This window comes from Lithobates pipiens, unplaced genomic scaffold (assembly GCF_037356315.1).
Source record: "Lithobates pipiens isolate NorthernLeopardFrog02 unplaced genomic scaffold, aLitPip1_a1.2 Scaffold_18, whole genome shotgun sequence".
Lineage (NCBI taxonomy): Eukaryota > Metazoa > Chordata > Amphibia > Anura > Ranidae > Lithobates > Lithobates pipiens.
Window position 1 is genome coordinate 399819545 of NW_027507758.1, and position 18230 is coordinate 399837774.

General features: G+C 41.8%; 1 protein-coding gene across 2 annotated transcripts in view; it reads right to left on the minus strand.

Annotated features, from left to right (window-relative positions):
* Positions 1 to 4178: 4178 nt before the first annotated feature.
* The window catches only part of RFC4 (replication factor C subunit 4), a 140972-nt gene continuing 126920 nt past the window's right edge, over positions 4179 to 18230 (minus strand). For both annotated transcript variants that reach the window (XM_077487883.1, XM_077487882.1), the window contains 3 exons: positions 17677 to 17757; positions 17443 to 17559; positions 4179 to 6104 (listed from right to left, as the gene is read on the minus strand). In XM_077487883.1, coding sequence (XP_077344009.1) covers positions 6009 to 6104; positions 17443 to 17559; positions 17677 to 17757 — 294 coding nt within the window. In that variant the 3' untranslated portion in view covers positions 4179 to 6008. The remainder of the gene's footprint in view (positions 6105 to 17442; positions 17560 to 17676; positions 17758 to 18230) is intronic.

An 18230-nucleotide genomic window follows, 5' to 3' on the forward strand; every position in this document is an offset into this window, starting at 1 on the left:
ATGTAGTTCCAAAACATCTGGAGTGCCAAGGTTCGCCATCACTGCCTTAGGTGAACGGGCTGGCTTACGGGACCCAAAAGGGACCGCTACATCAGCAGAGGGATCTGCTGGCTCCTGAATTTTCAGGGTATCGCGTACAGCTGTGATAAGTTCGCCAACAATCGCTTTGTCGAGCACAGACCCGGACGGGACTCATCCTCACTGTCCGATCGGTCCTGGTCAGCGTCATCTGAAACAGAACAGGGGTCACCAGCTTCAGCAGGGCCCGAGTCTGCGTCAGAGCTCTCCCCAGAGGACGGGGGCAGGGGCCGCTTTTTACCACCTTTGCGCCCACGCAATGCCTCCATCTTGGCAATGAACGAATTGAGGACCGCCGACAAAGCGTCCAGAGGCACTGCACTGTCTGCAGGTGAACCGGTTGCAATTGCCTGGATTTTGGGGGAAGAAACACCAGTTTCTGAAGCCATGCTGACCCTACCCTATCTGCCACCTGTTGGGGATTTAGGATTATTGTTACCAACTGGACTTCTCTGCTTTGCAGATGGGACTTTATCCACGTACCCTTAGTGTCTCACTCTGGGATATCTCATTAGGAGATTTACATATGGGGTTTCCTTTTTACAAGTGGATTGACAGCGTTTTTATTTATATACAATTAGGATTCACACTCAGACACTTGTCTGTCTATCCCTTTTACCTGTGTGACTTCTCCTTGCTCAATAATTTCCCACTGCTTCTTTGTTATCTATACATCTTAAAGAGATTTGTTTACCCTTTTTGGGGAACTACCCTCATTGGTATATTATCATGTATTTTAGGAATAAATCTGTAGAACTTTGGTGCTCACCCTGCGACCTCCATTATTGGACTGGCTATCTGCCCCTCCCCCTCCTCTGCATTAACAGGACTCAATTGATCAATTTTAGACATACATGATAGGCACATTTTTCACTATTGCACATTGGCCCTGATGAGCTTTACCAATGCCCTGTTTTTGGTCATTTGGGATGCTATATGCATCAAAACAATATAGTATGCATTATATATTGATGGTTATATTATGATTGTGACTGCTATATTATGTCTCCTTTGCGTCGTTATTGTTTATTAATATTCTCTTTGTACTTTTTCTAGCCAGTAATATGCCTTATTGCTCACGCAGAAGCAGTTTGAGAAACATGTTGAGCCTACAGGCATTTATTTAGCTCTTCTCATATGCATTTATTGTGTATTATCATGTTGTAGAAATGTTACATTTGTTTGCTCAGTTTTGAGTATAACCTATTTTTTATAAATATCAGTATTTTTGGGGCACCTTAAAAATCCAAATTTTTCCAGTCTCTCTAGTTTTATACGTTTACATATCTCCCAGACGTTTTCGTGATTGTGCACATAAATATCTTCTGGAACACCGTGAATGAGCACTGGGGTGTTTTTTTTGACGATTCTCCAATTGTGCTAATCCAGTGTCGTAAATGAAACAGTCAAATGCTTGTAAACATGTTTTTATTAACCACTTCAGCCACAAAAGATTTTACCCCCTTCTTGACCAAAGCACTTTTTACAATTTGGCACTGTGTCGCTTTAACTGACAATTGCGTGGTCATTCCACACTGTACCCAAACGAAATTTGCATCCTTTTCCCACAAACAGAGCTTTATTTTTGTGGTTTTTGATAACATCTGCACCTTTTATCTTTTGCGCTATAAACAAAAAAATTTGGAAAATAATTTTTTTTTAACTTTTTGCTATAATACATATCCCCCAATTATAAAAAAGAAAATGTAATTTTTTCATCAAATTTAGGCCCATATTTATTATTCTACATATTTTTGGTATATTGATTGGTTTGCGCAAAAGTTATAGTGTCTACAATGGCGGTGATCTGCGATTTTCAGCGGTACTGCGATGGACTGATCGGACACAAGGCACATTTGTGGGACCATTGACATCTAAGGGAATCCCGGGGTGCCATTCTGCCCCCGTAAATAGACGTGAGCTGGCCGGGAACCGGTTAAACTCAGCAAAGCCATTTAATAATAAAAAAAAAAAAAAAAATTACAACTTGTTTTTTTTTAAGTGTATTTTTGCCCTAAATATTACATATGAAAAATGCAATGTATAGAAATGTGTAAATGCCGCGCTAAAACTCTAAATAGAACTACAAAAGCAGCTGCTAGAGGTACAATACATACAATAAAAAATGGAAAGGTTTTGTAGCAGCGCTGAAAAAAATATGTGGCAATTGATTAAACCAAGTGAAAATAAAAATTGTTCATAGTGACAATAACAAATCAGTGAATCAATACAGACATAAATTGAAAACACAAATTAATATATAAAATTGCATGCATAAGAAAATGTGGTTACACACAAAAGAAATAGTCGTTAGTGAATAAAAACTCTGAAGTGAAATCAATATCAGATTCTTCCTTTCGTGGTGACCACACAGAGAAACACAGTGATTCCAAATAAGATTCACCACCGCATGCGACCACTTTAAGAAATGGAGGCTTACCGACTAGCAAGCACAATATGCTCATCAAGGCCCTAGGCAGAAGATGCAACAAATAATTCCAATCACATAAATCTGTCACAAGAACAAAGTAGGTGCTCCTAATCCACACTCCAAACACAGAGGGTATCTCAGCAGGCTCTTATAGACCAGATGATTCCCAGAATAATGGTATAAAACTAGGGCTGTTATTAAAATTTTCGTGCTTGATTAATCTATTTTTTTTAATTGATTCATTTCGATTAATTATAACGCACATACAGATCCAACTACTTTTAGCTGATCTCTTTGCATTGCAACTCTGCATTAGTCAGTAGTAAATGTGGTATACACTATATACAATCACCCTACACTAGTTTCCACAATCCATGACTTAACTCCACAGTTCACAGAAATAAGTTTTAAATTAAAACTACTAGCACTGACATAAGTAATTTTATTCCCCACAGTAGCGTGACAATCCCTCCACCTCCCGTCTAACTAATGGCATGGACCCCTGTGCAAACAGGTGGTCATGCAAGCTGGTATCAAAAGGGTTACCACGGACCATAAACTTCTCTCATGTCTCCTTAGATCTCAGCAAGGACACCAAGTCATGGGTAGAAAGAAAAGATCTAAGTGCTCACCGCTTAAGTATAAGATTTAATTTTTGTGTTCAAACACAAACTACTCACATAAAGATGATAAACACAGAATGTAAAGCCGACAATCGTGTTAGTTCCATAGGGCAGCAGCAGGTGACGTCATGCGTAGCTCCTCCCCCGTACGCGTTACGTTCAATCAGAACTTCAATGTCACCGGACTCCTCCCCCCTTCCCTTCGTTAGCAGATGGAGGCACTTGGGCAAGTGGGGAGGAGTCCAATGAAGTCTATGTCCATGATGTCACCGGATCTCCAACAGAACTCTGTTGATCGATCAACAAAATTAATTGAGGAATTAATCTTTTATTTTCACAGCCCTATATAAAACCCAAAAAAGAGAAGCTATCCATAGTATAATACCGTCTAGCGTTTTTAGCCTTCCCCAAATGATGTCATTTATTTTGACGAAACAAGCTTCAGGAGGAGTTTGGCGTGGCTGACGTCACTGCATACTGGGTCTCAGTGGACGGGCGTCCACATGCAGCCGGCCGGCTAATTGATGCTTTTATTTCTTCTAATTTTGTAAGTGTATTCCTTTATATTTTTAATAAAATTGCTAGACAGTTCTGTGATTGGAATTATTTGTTACATCTTCTGCCTAAGGCCTTGATAAGAATATTGTGCTTGCTAGTCGGTAAGCCTCCAATTCTTAAAGTGGTCGCATGTGGTGGTGGATCTTATTTGGAATCACTGCGTTTCTCTGTGTGGTCATCACAAAGGGAAGAATCTGATACTGATTTCACTTCAGGTTTTATTCACTAAAGACTATTTCTTTTATTTATGTGTAACCCCGTTTTCTTATGCATGCAATTTTATATATTCATTTGTTTTTTTCAATTTATGTCTGTATTGATTCACCGATTTATTATTGTCACTATGATCAATTTTTATTTTCGCTTGGTTAAATCAACTGGTACATATTTTTTTCAGCGCTGCTACAAAACATTTTCCATTACATATGAAAAACCGGTCAAGTGATGAAGCTAAAAAAAGGATGGATGACTGCACAAACCAATACCACTGCAGTTTTAGAAGGCTTTATTTAAACCAACAGGAAAACATTTGAAACAAAATAACCCCTAGTATTTCTTCACATCAGCCCACAAGCAAAAATAGTGCCCTGTGAACACCCTATTTTCATTGCAGCATGTCTGCGTTTCCATGTATTGCTCCATTAGCCACCTCAACACAAAGTAGGTCACTGCACATGGTGTAAAAGAGCCCTTGCGCATCTCATGCTACAGTCAACAGTAAGCTGGATGGCCAGGAGTTCAGACTTTACTCAGATTTTTCTAAATACACTGACCTCTGGCTGAAAATCAATTTCTATTGTGTATGAAGGGGAACATAGTCTGTTGTAATGTTGGCAAACTTGACAGGATTAGGGGAACCTCACACCACCATCTCCAAAATCAAGGCACAATAAAACTGCAGGGAACATACATAATGAACAGGTTGCCTCGAATGCAGCACGATTCATCACGCAACAATCACAGCAGACCCCCCCGTGATTTGAGGTATGATTCAGATGAATGGCATCGCGAATGCGAGTCCTTTGGTTTGTCATTCACAACTTGGCGCTGTCAAATTGTAGGCAGATCCACAGCAAATCTGCCTGCGCTTCAAAGTGTTGTAGTGTGAATGCAGCCTTAAGGTTACAATGTTTACATTTTTACTTTGCACTAAAAAGATCAAACACAAAGTATGCATTTACAATCAAAGTCTGCAAAAGAGTGCATAACTTCTCAGGTGGTGAATGCAGAAACCTCTTTATCGATATTGTGATATTTAAGGTTTAGTGGTTGTAGTTGATGCAATTTTATATCATAATTTACTCTAAGTTCCCCTTTGTCAGAAAATAGGTTTAATACATTTTGCATTTACAGACTCATAGAAAAAAAAAAAATCTAAGATTACTTACTGTGTTTTGAAATTCAAAAATGAATTTCTCCACATAACTAATATATACAGAGATGAATGAGAACTTGTTTTCAAATACTTTTACTGCTTGTTTAAAAAAAAATGAATATGTAACAACTTAAATCTGCATGATCTAGGCACAGGTTCATTTATCAGAGCAAACTGCAGTAAACTATGGCAACTATTCAATTAACCTTTCAGTCAATGGAAATCTAATTGCTGTTCGTTACTACACTTTGTCCTTTAGCATTGCTCTGAATCTGCCTGCATGATTTGTCCCACAAAACTTGCTCATGAAACTGAAATGAGGTTTATATGGTCAAGAGATACAGATATGGTGCCAAGGCATACCGGTGCTAGTTGGAAAATTGGTGCTGCCATTACTGAAATTCTAAAAAATGCTAGCTACCTGGCATTTATGGCTTAAATACTGTCTGAATCAGTAAGTTCGAAGAAGCATGCAACAACTGATGTCAGAACGCCTGATCTGAATACTTGTTTTAAGGTCAGCGACTAAAAAAAGCACTGAAGTCATTTAATTAGGACAGCCAAGCAACTAACATTTTCAGAAGTCAGCAATTAAAGCTCCCATATTTCTCTTTGCAAAAGCCAAGCTCATCTTTAAACTCTCTATTTTTAACATATACTGACTGGGCAATTTGCATATGTGTATACAAAAATGCTCATCAATGTACAAGACATTACCTTCTGATAATCTAATCTTGCTACTTTATGGGTGTGCTCTTTGTTACTTGCCTAGTCAAATGAGTCCTACAACAATACTATATGAAAATCTATTGCTGCCAAAACATTAACATTCTTTACAAAAAATATATACATGTATATTTCATCTTTTTCAAAAAGATGCAAGAATTTACACAAAGTGTGTACAACAAATTAAGAGCGACACATCCATTGGGAAATAGCTGTATTAGTTGTTTTGAGTCATCTGTTGCATAACAACTGCAAAAAGACTGAGCATTTGCAGGTATTCATCAGCTCCATCCACCAAACATTTGTCAACTTCCTGCCAAAAAAATTAACATAATTAGTAATAATAGTCTGCAGTAAGATGGCATTAATAAATTTCCCCCTGCATGAAAAAGGATGACACTAGTTAAGTAGTGAGATTTGTATCCTGGAGTGCAACTCTTTGGGCCGTTTCACACTGCTGCCAAACTGAAATGCACTGTGCCCGCAGTTTTCGATCGACTTTTATTATGTCCCGTGTTTTTGGCACATTTTCTGAAAGCGCACCAAAGATGCAGCATGCAGGACTTTTGGTGCACTTTAAGAAAACGGAACAAAATAATAGAGGTCTATGGGAAACCATGTGTAACCCACACAAAAACCAAGGGTACACTGCACTGCAGTCAAACCACATTGCGGCAGTGTGAAAGCAGCCTTACTGGGCTCTCCTCCCACACTTCACTTCCTTTGCATTATTTTTAAACAAAATAAGAGTTCCAGAGAAAAACTTTATTCTTTCCCATAGTTCACAGGTTCTACTTGTACTAAGTGCTGAAATTACAGTATACAGTTCATCAGCAGTATCGCTGGATGAAATATGGCACTGAATAAAAACAATATCGATATAGCAGTGTACAGTATATAATAGTTGAACTAGTGTGTGCTCTTAAGTTCTGGCTGTACATGTGCCTTGTCTTCTGCCCAATTTAAAATTAAAGCTCAGCTCCAGCTTTAGTTACATCAAGACCAGGTTATTTCACTCCCTCCCAGTCCAGCGATTTGAACAGTATTGCTGACTTCACCGACACTGGTCCTGGCGTCATTACCATGAGGCCTAAAACTCATGGATAATCTCATTGTGGGATGTTTCGGACTTAAACTCTTGAGCATGGGCTCTGAGAGAAAGCACTTTCTTTCTTGAAGGAAAACCTTTGCTTGGGATGTGTCCAGGACTAGACCCAAATATTCCAGGCAAAGACAAGGCTGGGGAAACAGATTTCTTTTTAAATTGGAGAGCATCTGAATTGTCCTGTTGATATTTGCTGGAAGGGAGAGAAGATCTTCAGAAGGTCATGTAGATGACCTGTGACCTTGATGCCCTGAGTTTTGAGCAGACATGTCGGGACTTTTTTTTTTTTGTTGCATACTCTGGATACAGACGCTAGGCCAAAAGGCAGAGCAACAAACAAAGTAGTTGTACGGCAGTGCAAAAAAATCGCTGATGAGGTGAATAAATGGGAAAATGCAGAAAAGCACCCTAGATGTCTACAGAGGCCATGCATTCTCCCTTTCTCAGAGAGATAATTACAGACCTTGTGGATTCCATGCAAAATTTTGGAATTGGAAGGTAACTTTTAGACTCCAGTCCAGAAAAGGGCTTTGGTACCATGAACAGGTTTGAATAAAATAATAAGAACTGGTCTTGTTCGGTTTCTGGTACAACTACTTTCGAGGACAAAAGCTGGTTCAGGCCTTTTTGCAAACATGACTGTCCTTGGGCAGATTTTGGCTGATTTGAGAGGCAAAAGTGGTGATGGTGTAGAGTTCTAAACTCTATTTTGTACACCTCTGAAACCACTGATTGAACTCAAAGGTCCGAGATGTCTGTGACCCAGGGAGAGACCAACTTGAACAGATGTTCCCCCTTGCTTAAGAGTTAGGGCACTCCTTGATTGGAAAGAGTGCTTTGGTGAAGACTTAGTGAGTTCTTTGAGGCCTAAGTCTTAAGATGAAAGGAAAGGCTGAACTTTGGCTTAGATGTTGATACCTTGGTAAAGCAATTTGATGCTCTACATTTTGCTGAGTAAAGGTTCCTGAGGAGGGGGTTTTTGAGATGTTGCATCGTGTAGTGGGTTGGGGGATTGTGTGAGGCATCGTACATGGCGTCTTCAGCTGTCCAGGCTTTAAGCCACAAGATTTTGCGTGCATGTGAATAAAATGCAGGGCAATAACTTCACATCAGGGTATAGAAATTTTACAGAAAGACCTCAACAAAATAATGGAGTGGGCAACTACATGGTAGATGAGGTTTAACATGGAGACATGTAAAGTAATGCACTTGGGGGCAAAAAACATAAATGCAAACTACGGAAAGAACCGCTGGGGGAATCAAGGATGAAGAAAGATCTGGGGGTCCTAGTAGATGACAGACTGAGCAATAGCATGCAATGTCAAGCTGCAGCAACCAGAGCCGGCAGAATTTTAACATAAAAAAAAAAAAAAGAAGGAGAGGATATACTCCAGGGATAGACCGATAATCCTGCCATTTTATTAAACTCTGGTTAGGCCACATCTGGAGTACGCAGTCCAGTTGTGATCACCAGTCCTCAGAAGGGATGTGCTGGAACTGGAGTCCCCAAAGAAGGGCAACTAAATTAATAAGGGGCCTGAGCGACCTCAATTGCGATGAATGGCAAGCACTACATTTATTCTTGCTGGAAGCGACGCTTGAGAGGTGACATGGTAGTAATTTACAAATATCTCAATGGTGATCCCAGCATAGGAAAAAAACTAGGCATGGAAGAGGACATGGGGCCACAATGAGATTGGAGGAGAAGAGGTTTAACCATAAACTGCGCAGGTTTTTTTTTCAGTCAGGTCAATAAGGCTGTGGAACTTTCAGCACTAAAAAAAGGTTTACCTTAATGCATAGATGCATTAAGCTGAAAAACCACGAGGGTTTACAACCCCTATACAAAATAGTGGATAGATTTATGGCATTTTTATGAATAATTAATTTTTATTTTTTTACTAGTAATGTCGGCGATCGGTGATTTTTATCGTAAATGCGACATTATTGCAGACACATCGGACAATTTTGACACATTTTTGGGACCATTGGCATTAATACAGCGATCAATGCTATAAAATTGCATTGATTACTATAAAAATGTCACTGGCAGTGAAGGGGTTAACCACTAGGAGGGGTTAAGTGTGTCCTGGGGAGTGATTCTAACTGTCTGGGGGGATGGGCTAGCAGTGACATGACACTGATCGCTGCTCCCGATGACAGGGAGCAGACGATCCGATCAGTGTCCTGTCACTAGGCAGAACGGGGAGATGCTGTGTTTACATCAGCATCTCCCCGTTCTTCAGCTCTGTGACACGATCGCGGGTATCCCGCGGCATGGTCACGGAGCTTGCGGCAGGAAATTCATAGTAATGTAGGGGTACGTTACTTTTCCCAGCCATGCCATTCTGCTGATGTATAAGTGCAGGAGCCTGTCAGCAAGCGGTTAATCACTTCAGCCCCGGAAGGATTGACCCCCTTCCTGACCAGAGCATTTTCTGCAATACGACACTGCGTAGCTTTCACTGACAATTGCGCGGTCGTACGAGGTTACCGCCCGAACAAATTTGACGCTTTTCCCCCCACAAATTGAGCTTTCTTTTGGTGGTATTTGATCGCGTCTGCGGTTTTTATTTTTTGCGCTATAAACAAAAAAAAAAATGACAATTGCTATAATAAATATCCCCCCAAAAAATATCCCCCCAAAAAATCTAAAACAAATGTCTTCCTAAGTTTAGGCCAATATGTATTCTGCTACATAATTTTGGTAAAAAAACGCAATAAGCATATATTGATTGGGTTGCGTCTACAAAATAAGGGATAGATTTATGGTATTTTTATTAATATTAGTAACGGCAGCTATATGCGATTTTTTATCGTGACCAACATTGCGGCGGACAGATTGGACACTTTTGACACTATTTTGGGACCATTGACACTTATACAGCGATCAGTGCTATAAAAATGCACTGATTACTGTGTAAATGTCACTGGCAGGGCAGGCATTAAACACTAGGGGGTGATCAAGGGGTATAATGTGTTCCCTCAGTGTGGTTCTAACTGTGGGGGTGGGGGGTGGTTGGGTGAGCTCACTAGAACATGACAGATCACTGCTCCCGATCTCTGGGAGCAGTAAATCCCTGTCATGTTGCTAGGCAGAACAGGGAAATGCCTTGTTTACATAGGCATCTCCCCGTTGTGAGACTCTGTGTCACGATTGTTGGCCACCTGCAGACATCGAGTCCATGGGACCCATGGGCATGCTCCCGTGGCGTGCCCGCTAGCCTGCGATGACAGAGGGACATACAGGTACGCCCATTTGCACACCTGTGCCATTCTGCCAACATACATCGGCGTGAGGCGGTCAGCAAGTGGTTAAAGAACACAGGGATATTGGAAATAATTATACACACGTACACCTACACAGGTTGAACTGGATGGACTATTGTCTTTATTCAGCTTTACTACTGGGGCATTCCTGAAATGTATCTCCTGCTCTGCTTTTTAGTGTGGATTGCATAGAGCACATCATAAGGTAGTTGTTGCAATTCCTCTGTTAAAGCACCATTGTGAAAAATAGGGTCATGTTGTTCAGTGTTCTAGTCCAGTTAGCTGCAGCTTGACTGCAACGAGAGCTGGTTACAGAGCTAGTTACAGGGCTGGTTTTGACAAAGCAAAGATAGAAAGTTTGAGAAGCTCCTAAAGGCTATCTGTAGAATCTTTGAAAGAGGGAACATATTCAATAGGTACAGCAAACTGTTTAAGACTGAAATGGTAGGATCAACTACAGAAACCACGGTTTAGTAAACTTTTTCCACTGGACAGAGCACAGCAAAGATTTTGGGTGAAATTCCTTTCTGAAGTGATCCAATTATCATTGATTGTATATTCTATCAGTTTATAAACAGGGAAAGTTCTTGAGGGCATGGTGAAATGGAGAAGAATCAAGCTGTCTAATGCCAAGGCTTTGGGGGAACAGCAGCAGTCAGCTTTTCCACATTGGCAAGCAAGTTGCATGAAGCTCCCTTTCCAATAATAAAGCAATCTGGGGGAATGAAAATCTGCAACTTCCTCCAAAAAAAACCCAATGTCCTTTTTATTCCCACCTTTTTCTGACACATCCCGGCCAGGCATATCAGGACCTGACTCTGGAATAGAAACAGCAACAGGAAAAGGGGCATGGTATTTTTGAGCTCTGGGCAAAGATGGCTGTATTAAAGCCGATGTTTGTCCAAGGAATTGTGACAGATGCAGAAAAATAGGATATTTATAACAGCTTAACTGTAAAATCTTTTTCTTTGAAGTACTTCACGGGACACAGATCCATAGTAGTTACTATGTGGGTTATATGCCACCTTCAGGTGATGGACACTAGCACGCCCTAAGATAAAAAATGCCCTCCCCCACTACTGAGAGTACCTCAGTTTTGTAGCCAAGCAATACACGTGTATAACCAAGGAAGGGAGGGACCTCTGTGTCCTGGGATGTACTTTAAAGAAAAGGATTTTATAGGTAAGCTGTTATAAAAATCCTAATTTTTTATCGTACATCACAGGACATGGAACAATAGTAGTTACTATGTGGGATGTCCCATAGCAATGGCAACTGAAGGGAGGGAGGGAGGCACAACAAAAAAGTAGGGCATTAAGAGACTAGAGGACTCATACTGCAACACACTGCGCCCAAAGGCAATATCCTCATAACCTTTTACATCGATATGATAGAATCTGGTAAATGTATCGACTGAAGACCAAGCTGCGGCCTTGCAGATCTGAGCCATGGAGGCCTGGTGATGCACTGCCCAAGAAGCACTAATATCCCTGGTGCTTTAACATGAAAAGGAAGAATTTTCCTCTTTAGACCATAAGTTTGAACAATTACTTAACAAATCCATTTGGAAATAGTAGATTTTGATGCTGCCTGTCCTCTTTTAGGATCTTCTGGCAATACAAACAAAACATCTGTTGAGCGAATCTGAGCGGTCTCCTTCAAATAGACCTTGACCACTCTCGCTACATCAAGGGAATGCAGTGACCTCTCTTCCACCGACTGAGGTTCTGGAAAAAAAGAAGGCAGAACAATATCCTGGTTTAAATGAAAACCTACCTTCAGTAGGAATTTAGGATGAGGCCGCAATACCACCTTATCCTTATGAATAATCAAATATGGCTCTTTACAAGAAAGAGTCGCCAATTCGGATACACTTCTGGCAGAGGATATGGCAACCAAAAAGATCTTTCTCGTCAAAAGAACCAAGGGAATAACCTGTATAGGCTCAAAAGGCTGTTTCTGTAAAACTGATAAAACTAAATTCAAATCCCAAGGGTTCAGGGGTGTCCTGACGGGATATACTTTCTGGGGTGCAACCCCTGGATTCACACCAGGAGACATATGCCTTCCAGACTCTAGTATGAGACTCTGGAGGCCGGCTTCCTGGCATTAACCAAAGTAGAAAGACAACCCATGGTCCTTTAGAAGGTGGGTTTCAATAGCCAAACCATTAAATGTTGCGTTTGTAAGGTAGGATGGAATACCAGACCTTGTGCGAGGAGGTCTGTCAGGAGGTCTGGCCACAGCAGCAGGGTCCAAGTGTCCCCTACCGCCATCTTTATGAGCTTGGCAAACCAAGATCTTCTGGGCCACACTGGAACCACCAGAATCGCCTCCTTCCCTTCCTGCTTGAGCCTGCGAAGAAGGCGCGTAAGCAGCAGAACTGTAGGAAACGCATACATCAAAAGTGAAAATTGACCTCATGGAAAGACCGAGCCGCCTGTTCCGCATGCCAGCAGATCCCTTGTCACAAAGTTGTCGACCTTGTTGTTGAATCTGGACGCGAACAGATCCACGTCCGGAACACACCATCTTTGACATATCGACAGAAAGATGTTGGGTTGAAGGGACAATTCTCCCGGAAATAATTGCTGGCGACTCAAGTAGTCCGCCTGCCAATTTTCTATCCCTGGAATGAAAATCGCAGATGGGCAGAAAGCATCATTCCTTGCCTAAGATAGAACATGATTCACCTGTTTTTGTGCAGCATGACTTCTCGTGTTCCCTTGGTGATTGATGTAGGCCACAGCCGTGTCATTGTCGGATTGAATCCTGACAGGACAATTTCATAATCTAAGCATCCAGGCCTCTAGGGCTAGACAAACTGCCCGAATTTCTAGAATATTGATGGGTAAGGTCCATTCTGACTTGGACCACTTCCCCTGGACAGATGCCTCTTCCAGAATGGCTCCCCTGCCTAGAAAGCTGGCATCTGTTGTTACCACTTTCCAGGATACTGGTAGAAAGGATTTCCCCTGTTGAAGGTTGATGGATATCAACCAGCAATTGAGGCTCTGACGCACCTCCAAAGCCTGGATCTTCTTGTTCCAAGTCGACAGTATCCTGTTTTGCAGCCGTCTTAAATGAAACGGCGCATAAGGAATGACCTCGAAGGAGGCCACCATCCTTCCTAACAATTTCATGCATAGCCGAATGGAAGGATTTACATTTTTTTTTTTGACAAGCCAAATCAGTTTATGGAGCTGATCCTCCCCCTGGGGTAAGAATATCTTCTTTTGAACGGTATCTATGATCAGCCCCAAGTACTGTAATCTCCTTGACGGTTTTAAGGAGGATTTTTCTAGGTTGAGAATCCAGCCTAGGAATTCCAGGTAGCTCACGGCTGAGATTAAGCTTTAGTTTAGACAGGTGACTGACTGATCTACTAAGAGCAGATCCTCTAGGCAGGCTAGAACGGTTATACCCTGAGACCTTAACCCAGCTAACGGAGGGACCAGGATCTTTGTGAACACTCGAGGTGCGGTGGCTAGACCGAAAAGGCAGAGCCACAAACTGAAAATGAGGATTTTCTACCTCGAAGTGTAGAAATTTCTGATGATTGGAAAGAATTGGCACATGGAGATAGGCATCCTTGATATCGATCGATGCCAAAAATTCTCCTCCTTGCAGAACGGAGACAACCATTTGGATTGACACCATCCAAAAGGAACGGATATTCAAGTGCCGGTTTAGATCCTTGAGATCTATAATGGGTCTTACCTCCCCGTTTGGTTTTGGTACCGTGAAGAGGTTTGAATAAAACCCTGATCCCTGCTCTTCTGTGGGAACCTCTGATATCACTCTCTGCCAGTTCTCCACTCCCGGGATGTAAATGGCCGACAGGGTCGGTACGTGCTGCTCTGCCCACCGAAGTATGTGAGCGACCTCCTGTGCGGCGGCTTAGCTTCTTGTTCCCCCTTGGTGATTGACATATGCCACAGCCGTGGCGTTGTCTGACTGGAGCCTGATCGGACGCCCCTGAAGTCTCATCGAACATGTGGAGAGGCACAGCCTGATCACTCTGAGCTCGAGCAGATTGATCGGCAACTTGGATTCTTCCGCAGACCAGAGGCCCTGAGCCGACTGAACCCCCATCACTCCACCCCAGCCGGATAGGCTGGCGTCCGTTGTGATCACTGTCCACTTCAGAGGTAGGAACGACTTCCCGGACTGAATCACCAGGAACCTCAGCCACCAGATCAGTGAATCCCTGACTGACTGGCTCACCTTGAGCTGTCGATCCAGGGACAACTGAGATTTGTCCCATTTTGACAAAATCTCCTTCTGCAAGACTCTGGTGTGGAACTGGGCATATGGTACTGTCTCGAAGGAGGCTACCATGAGTCTCAGGACCTGCATGCAGAAGTGGTGCGACGACCAATTGTGGTTCATCAGCAGTTTTACAGCGGATCTGAGAGTCTGCAGTTTGTCTGAAGGGAGAAACACTCGCTTCCCTCGAGTCCAGCAGCAAGCCCAAGTACTCCAGACGCAGGGTTCCTAGGTCCTTCTTCACTAGGCAAAATAAAACGGATGACTGCCTAGCAGGCTGGAGGGTAGTTGCCCAAGGGACCGCCCCCTGGGCGGAACTAAAGAGTTCTGAGTGTTGTATTACAACTAATGCCTAGTATTCTCCTAGTAATGGGAATTAAGAGAGGAGCTGTGTCGGTCGGTGAATATAAGATAAAGTCAATGTGCATAACTATTCACCCCCTAAAGTCAATACTTTGTAGAGCAACCTTTGTAAAGCTGCAAGTCGCTTTGGATAAGTCTATGAGCTTGCCACATCTTACTACTGGGATTTTTGCCCATTCCTCCTTGCAAAACTGCTCCAGCTCCTTCAAGTTGGATTGTTTGGGCCTGTGAACAGCAATATTTAAGTCTGACCACAGATTTTATATTGGATCGAGGTCTGGGCTTTGACTAGGCCATTCCAACCCATTTACATGTTTCCCCTTAAACCACTCAAGTGTTGATTTAACAGTGTGTTTGGGGTCATTGTCCTGCTGAAATGCAAACTTCCGTCCTAGCCTCAAATCACACACAGAGTGGTACAGGCTTTGCTCAAGAATATCCCTGTATTTAGCACCATCCATCTTTCCCTCAACTCTGACCAGTTTCCCAGTCCCAAATGCTGAAAAACATCCCCACAGCATGATGCTGCCACCACGTTTCATTGTGGGGGTGGTGTTCTTTGGGCGATGTGATGTGTTGGGGTTGCGCCAGACTGTGTTTTCTTTGATGGCCAAAAAGTAAAAAATGTAGTCTCAGACCAGAGCACCGTCCTCCATACATTGTGGGAGTCTCCCACATGTCTTTTCGCAAACGCAAAACGTGGCATTTTGTTTTTTGCTGAAAGTAATGTCTTTCTTCTGCCCATAAAGCCCAACTCTATGGAGCGTACGGCTTATTGTCATCCCATATACAGATACTCCAGTCTCCACTGTGGAACTCTGGAGCTCCTCCAGGGTTTCCTTAGGTCTCTGTGCTGCCTGATTAATGCCCTCTTTCCCCGGTCCGTGAGTTTTGGTGTGTGGCCCTCTCTTGGCAAGTTTGCTGTTGTGCCATGTTCTTTCCATTTGGTTATGATAGATTTGATGGTGCTCCTAGGGATCATCAAAGATTTGGATATTTTTTTTTTTTTTAACCTAACCCTGACTTCTCAACAACATTGTCCCTTACTTGTTTAGAGAGTTCCTTGGTCTTCATGGCAGTGTTTGGTTAGTGGTGCCTCTTGCTTAGGTGTTGCAGCCTCTGGGGCCTTTCAAAAAGGTGTGTATACATAATAACAGATGTGACACTTGGATTACACACAGGTGGACATCATTTCACCAATTATGTGGCTTCTGAAGTTAACTGGTTGCACCAGAGCTTTTTATGGGCTTCATAACAAAGGGGGTGAATACATACGCACATGCCAATTATCAGTTTTTTATTTCTGAAAAATACAGTTTTATGCATATATTTTTCAAATTTTACTTCACCAATTTAGAATACTGTGTTCTGATCCATCACATATAATTCAGATTAAAAAAAAACTGAACTAAAGGCTGTAATGTAACAAAATAGGTAAAAAGCCAAGGGGTGAATACTTTTGCAAGGTACTTTAATGTAAACACAGAGCAGGAGCTCTAGCAGGGAGGAGCATAGTAAGCTCCACCGCTAAAAGGATGACTTGCGCGTTTCTGCTGTAAACGCTAAGGCTGAATTGCTTCACATTGGCTGCAGCTGCAGAGTTTAACCACTTCAGCCCTGGGAGAATTTATGTTCTTTTTTTTGCCCACAAATAGAGCTTTCTTTTGGTGGCATTTGATTGTCTCTGTGGTTATTTTTTGCTCTATAAACAAAAAAAAGCGACAATTTTGGAAAAAAATAAATAAAAAAAAACACACAATATTTTTTACTTTTTCTTATAATATCCCCATTTTTTTTTTTTAAAAAGGAAATTTTTTCCTCAGTTTAGGCCGCTGTGTATACATATTTACAGGAAAAAAAAAAAATCACAATAAGCGTATATGGATTGGTTTGCGCAAGCGTTATAGTGTCTACAAAATAACAGATAGATTTATAGCATTTTTGTAAAAAAAATTTCCCACTAGTAATGGCTGTGATCTCGATTTTTATCATAACTGTGACATTATGGCGGATACATCAGACAATTGACACATTTTTGGAACCCTTGGCATTAATACAGCGAACAGTGCGATTAAAAATGCATTGATTACTGTAAAAATCTCACTGGCAACGAAGGGATTAACACTAGGGGGCGGTGAAGGGGTTAACGGTGTTCCCTGCAAGGTGATTCTAACTGAAGGGGGAGGGGACTAACTGCAGGAAGTGACAGATCGTGGTTCCTACCTAACAGGAACACATGATCTGTCACTCCTGTCAGAACAGAACAGGGAAGCGTGTGTTTACACACACTCGTCCTTGTTCTGTGTCTCCTGCTCGCGATCGTTCGTGGCCGGTGGTCATAGCGACCATCGGCCATGAGCATCAGCACGCCCGCTGTGCAGCGGGCGTGCGTGCTTTCCGGACCCCACAAGCAAACGTACAGCTACGTGATTTTGCACAGGTGAGCCAACCTGCCGCAGTATAAGTGCGGAGGCTGGTCCGGAAGCAGTTAATATGGAAACATCTTGGAAATCTATAATTTGGCCACAAACACACTTTAAAAGCATAATAATATCAATAAACGTTAATATGTTATGAATATCATGCATTCAAAATGTTATGTTTAACAAACAAGAAAAAATAACAAATGCAATAGAAGACTTACGGCAAGTTTCTCTGTAATAGCTGCTTTCTGTTTATCGGTCAGGTCCTCTCGTTCAAGGATGAGATCATGGAGCTGGTTTACAAGCTGTGTTGCTGCGTGGCCATTATTTATCAGACTCTGAAAAGAATATTTTTTAAAAGCTCCAGTTAAAAATATGACTTGTTTTTAGGACTATTTTTTCCTCAAAATGTTAAAAAGGGGTTTCCAACACAATAACTTAACAGGTGCTCTTACCATAACCACTGTTTCTAGTTTCTCAAATAATCCACTCTGACAAGCAGCCAGTACAGAATTAAGTGTCTCTTTAGAGATCACCTGTTAAAATAAAATTCAAAAATATTTTATCATTTAATGATATGCAAATGTGTGATACAAAGAACATTATTGAACCTAATCACACAAGCAGACACCAACCATGTTGGATATAGTGGAGAATGTTCAGACCCTCTGCCAGGTTTTTATCAGTGCCCCAACTTCCCACCACAAACTCCAGACAGACATCAATAATAAATAAATTACAGTAAATATAACCATTTCCCCCACTATACTAAAAGAAAAAAAAATAGGATTTTTGTCCTCACCGTAAAATCCTTTTCTCTGTAATTCACCGACCAACACAGCTGCTCTCTGTAACTAAATGGGTTGTTTAGCCTGCCATTAGGAGAACTAGGCAAAATTGTTACACAATACACAGAACTTTTAGTCCCGTCCCAGGGGGGCGGACCCTGTGCTAACAACCCTCCCCACTGTTACCAGCAGATTCAGTACGTCAACAAGCAGTATAACGC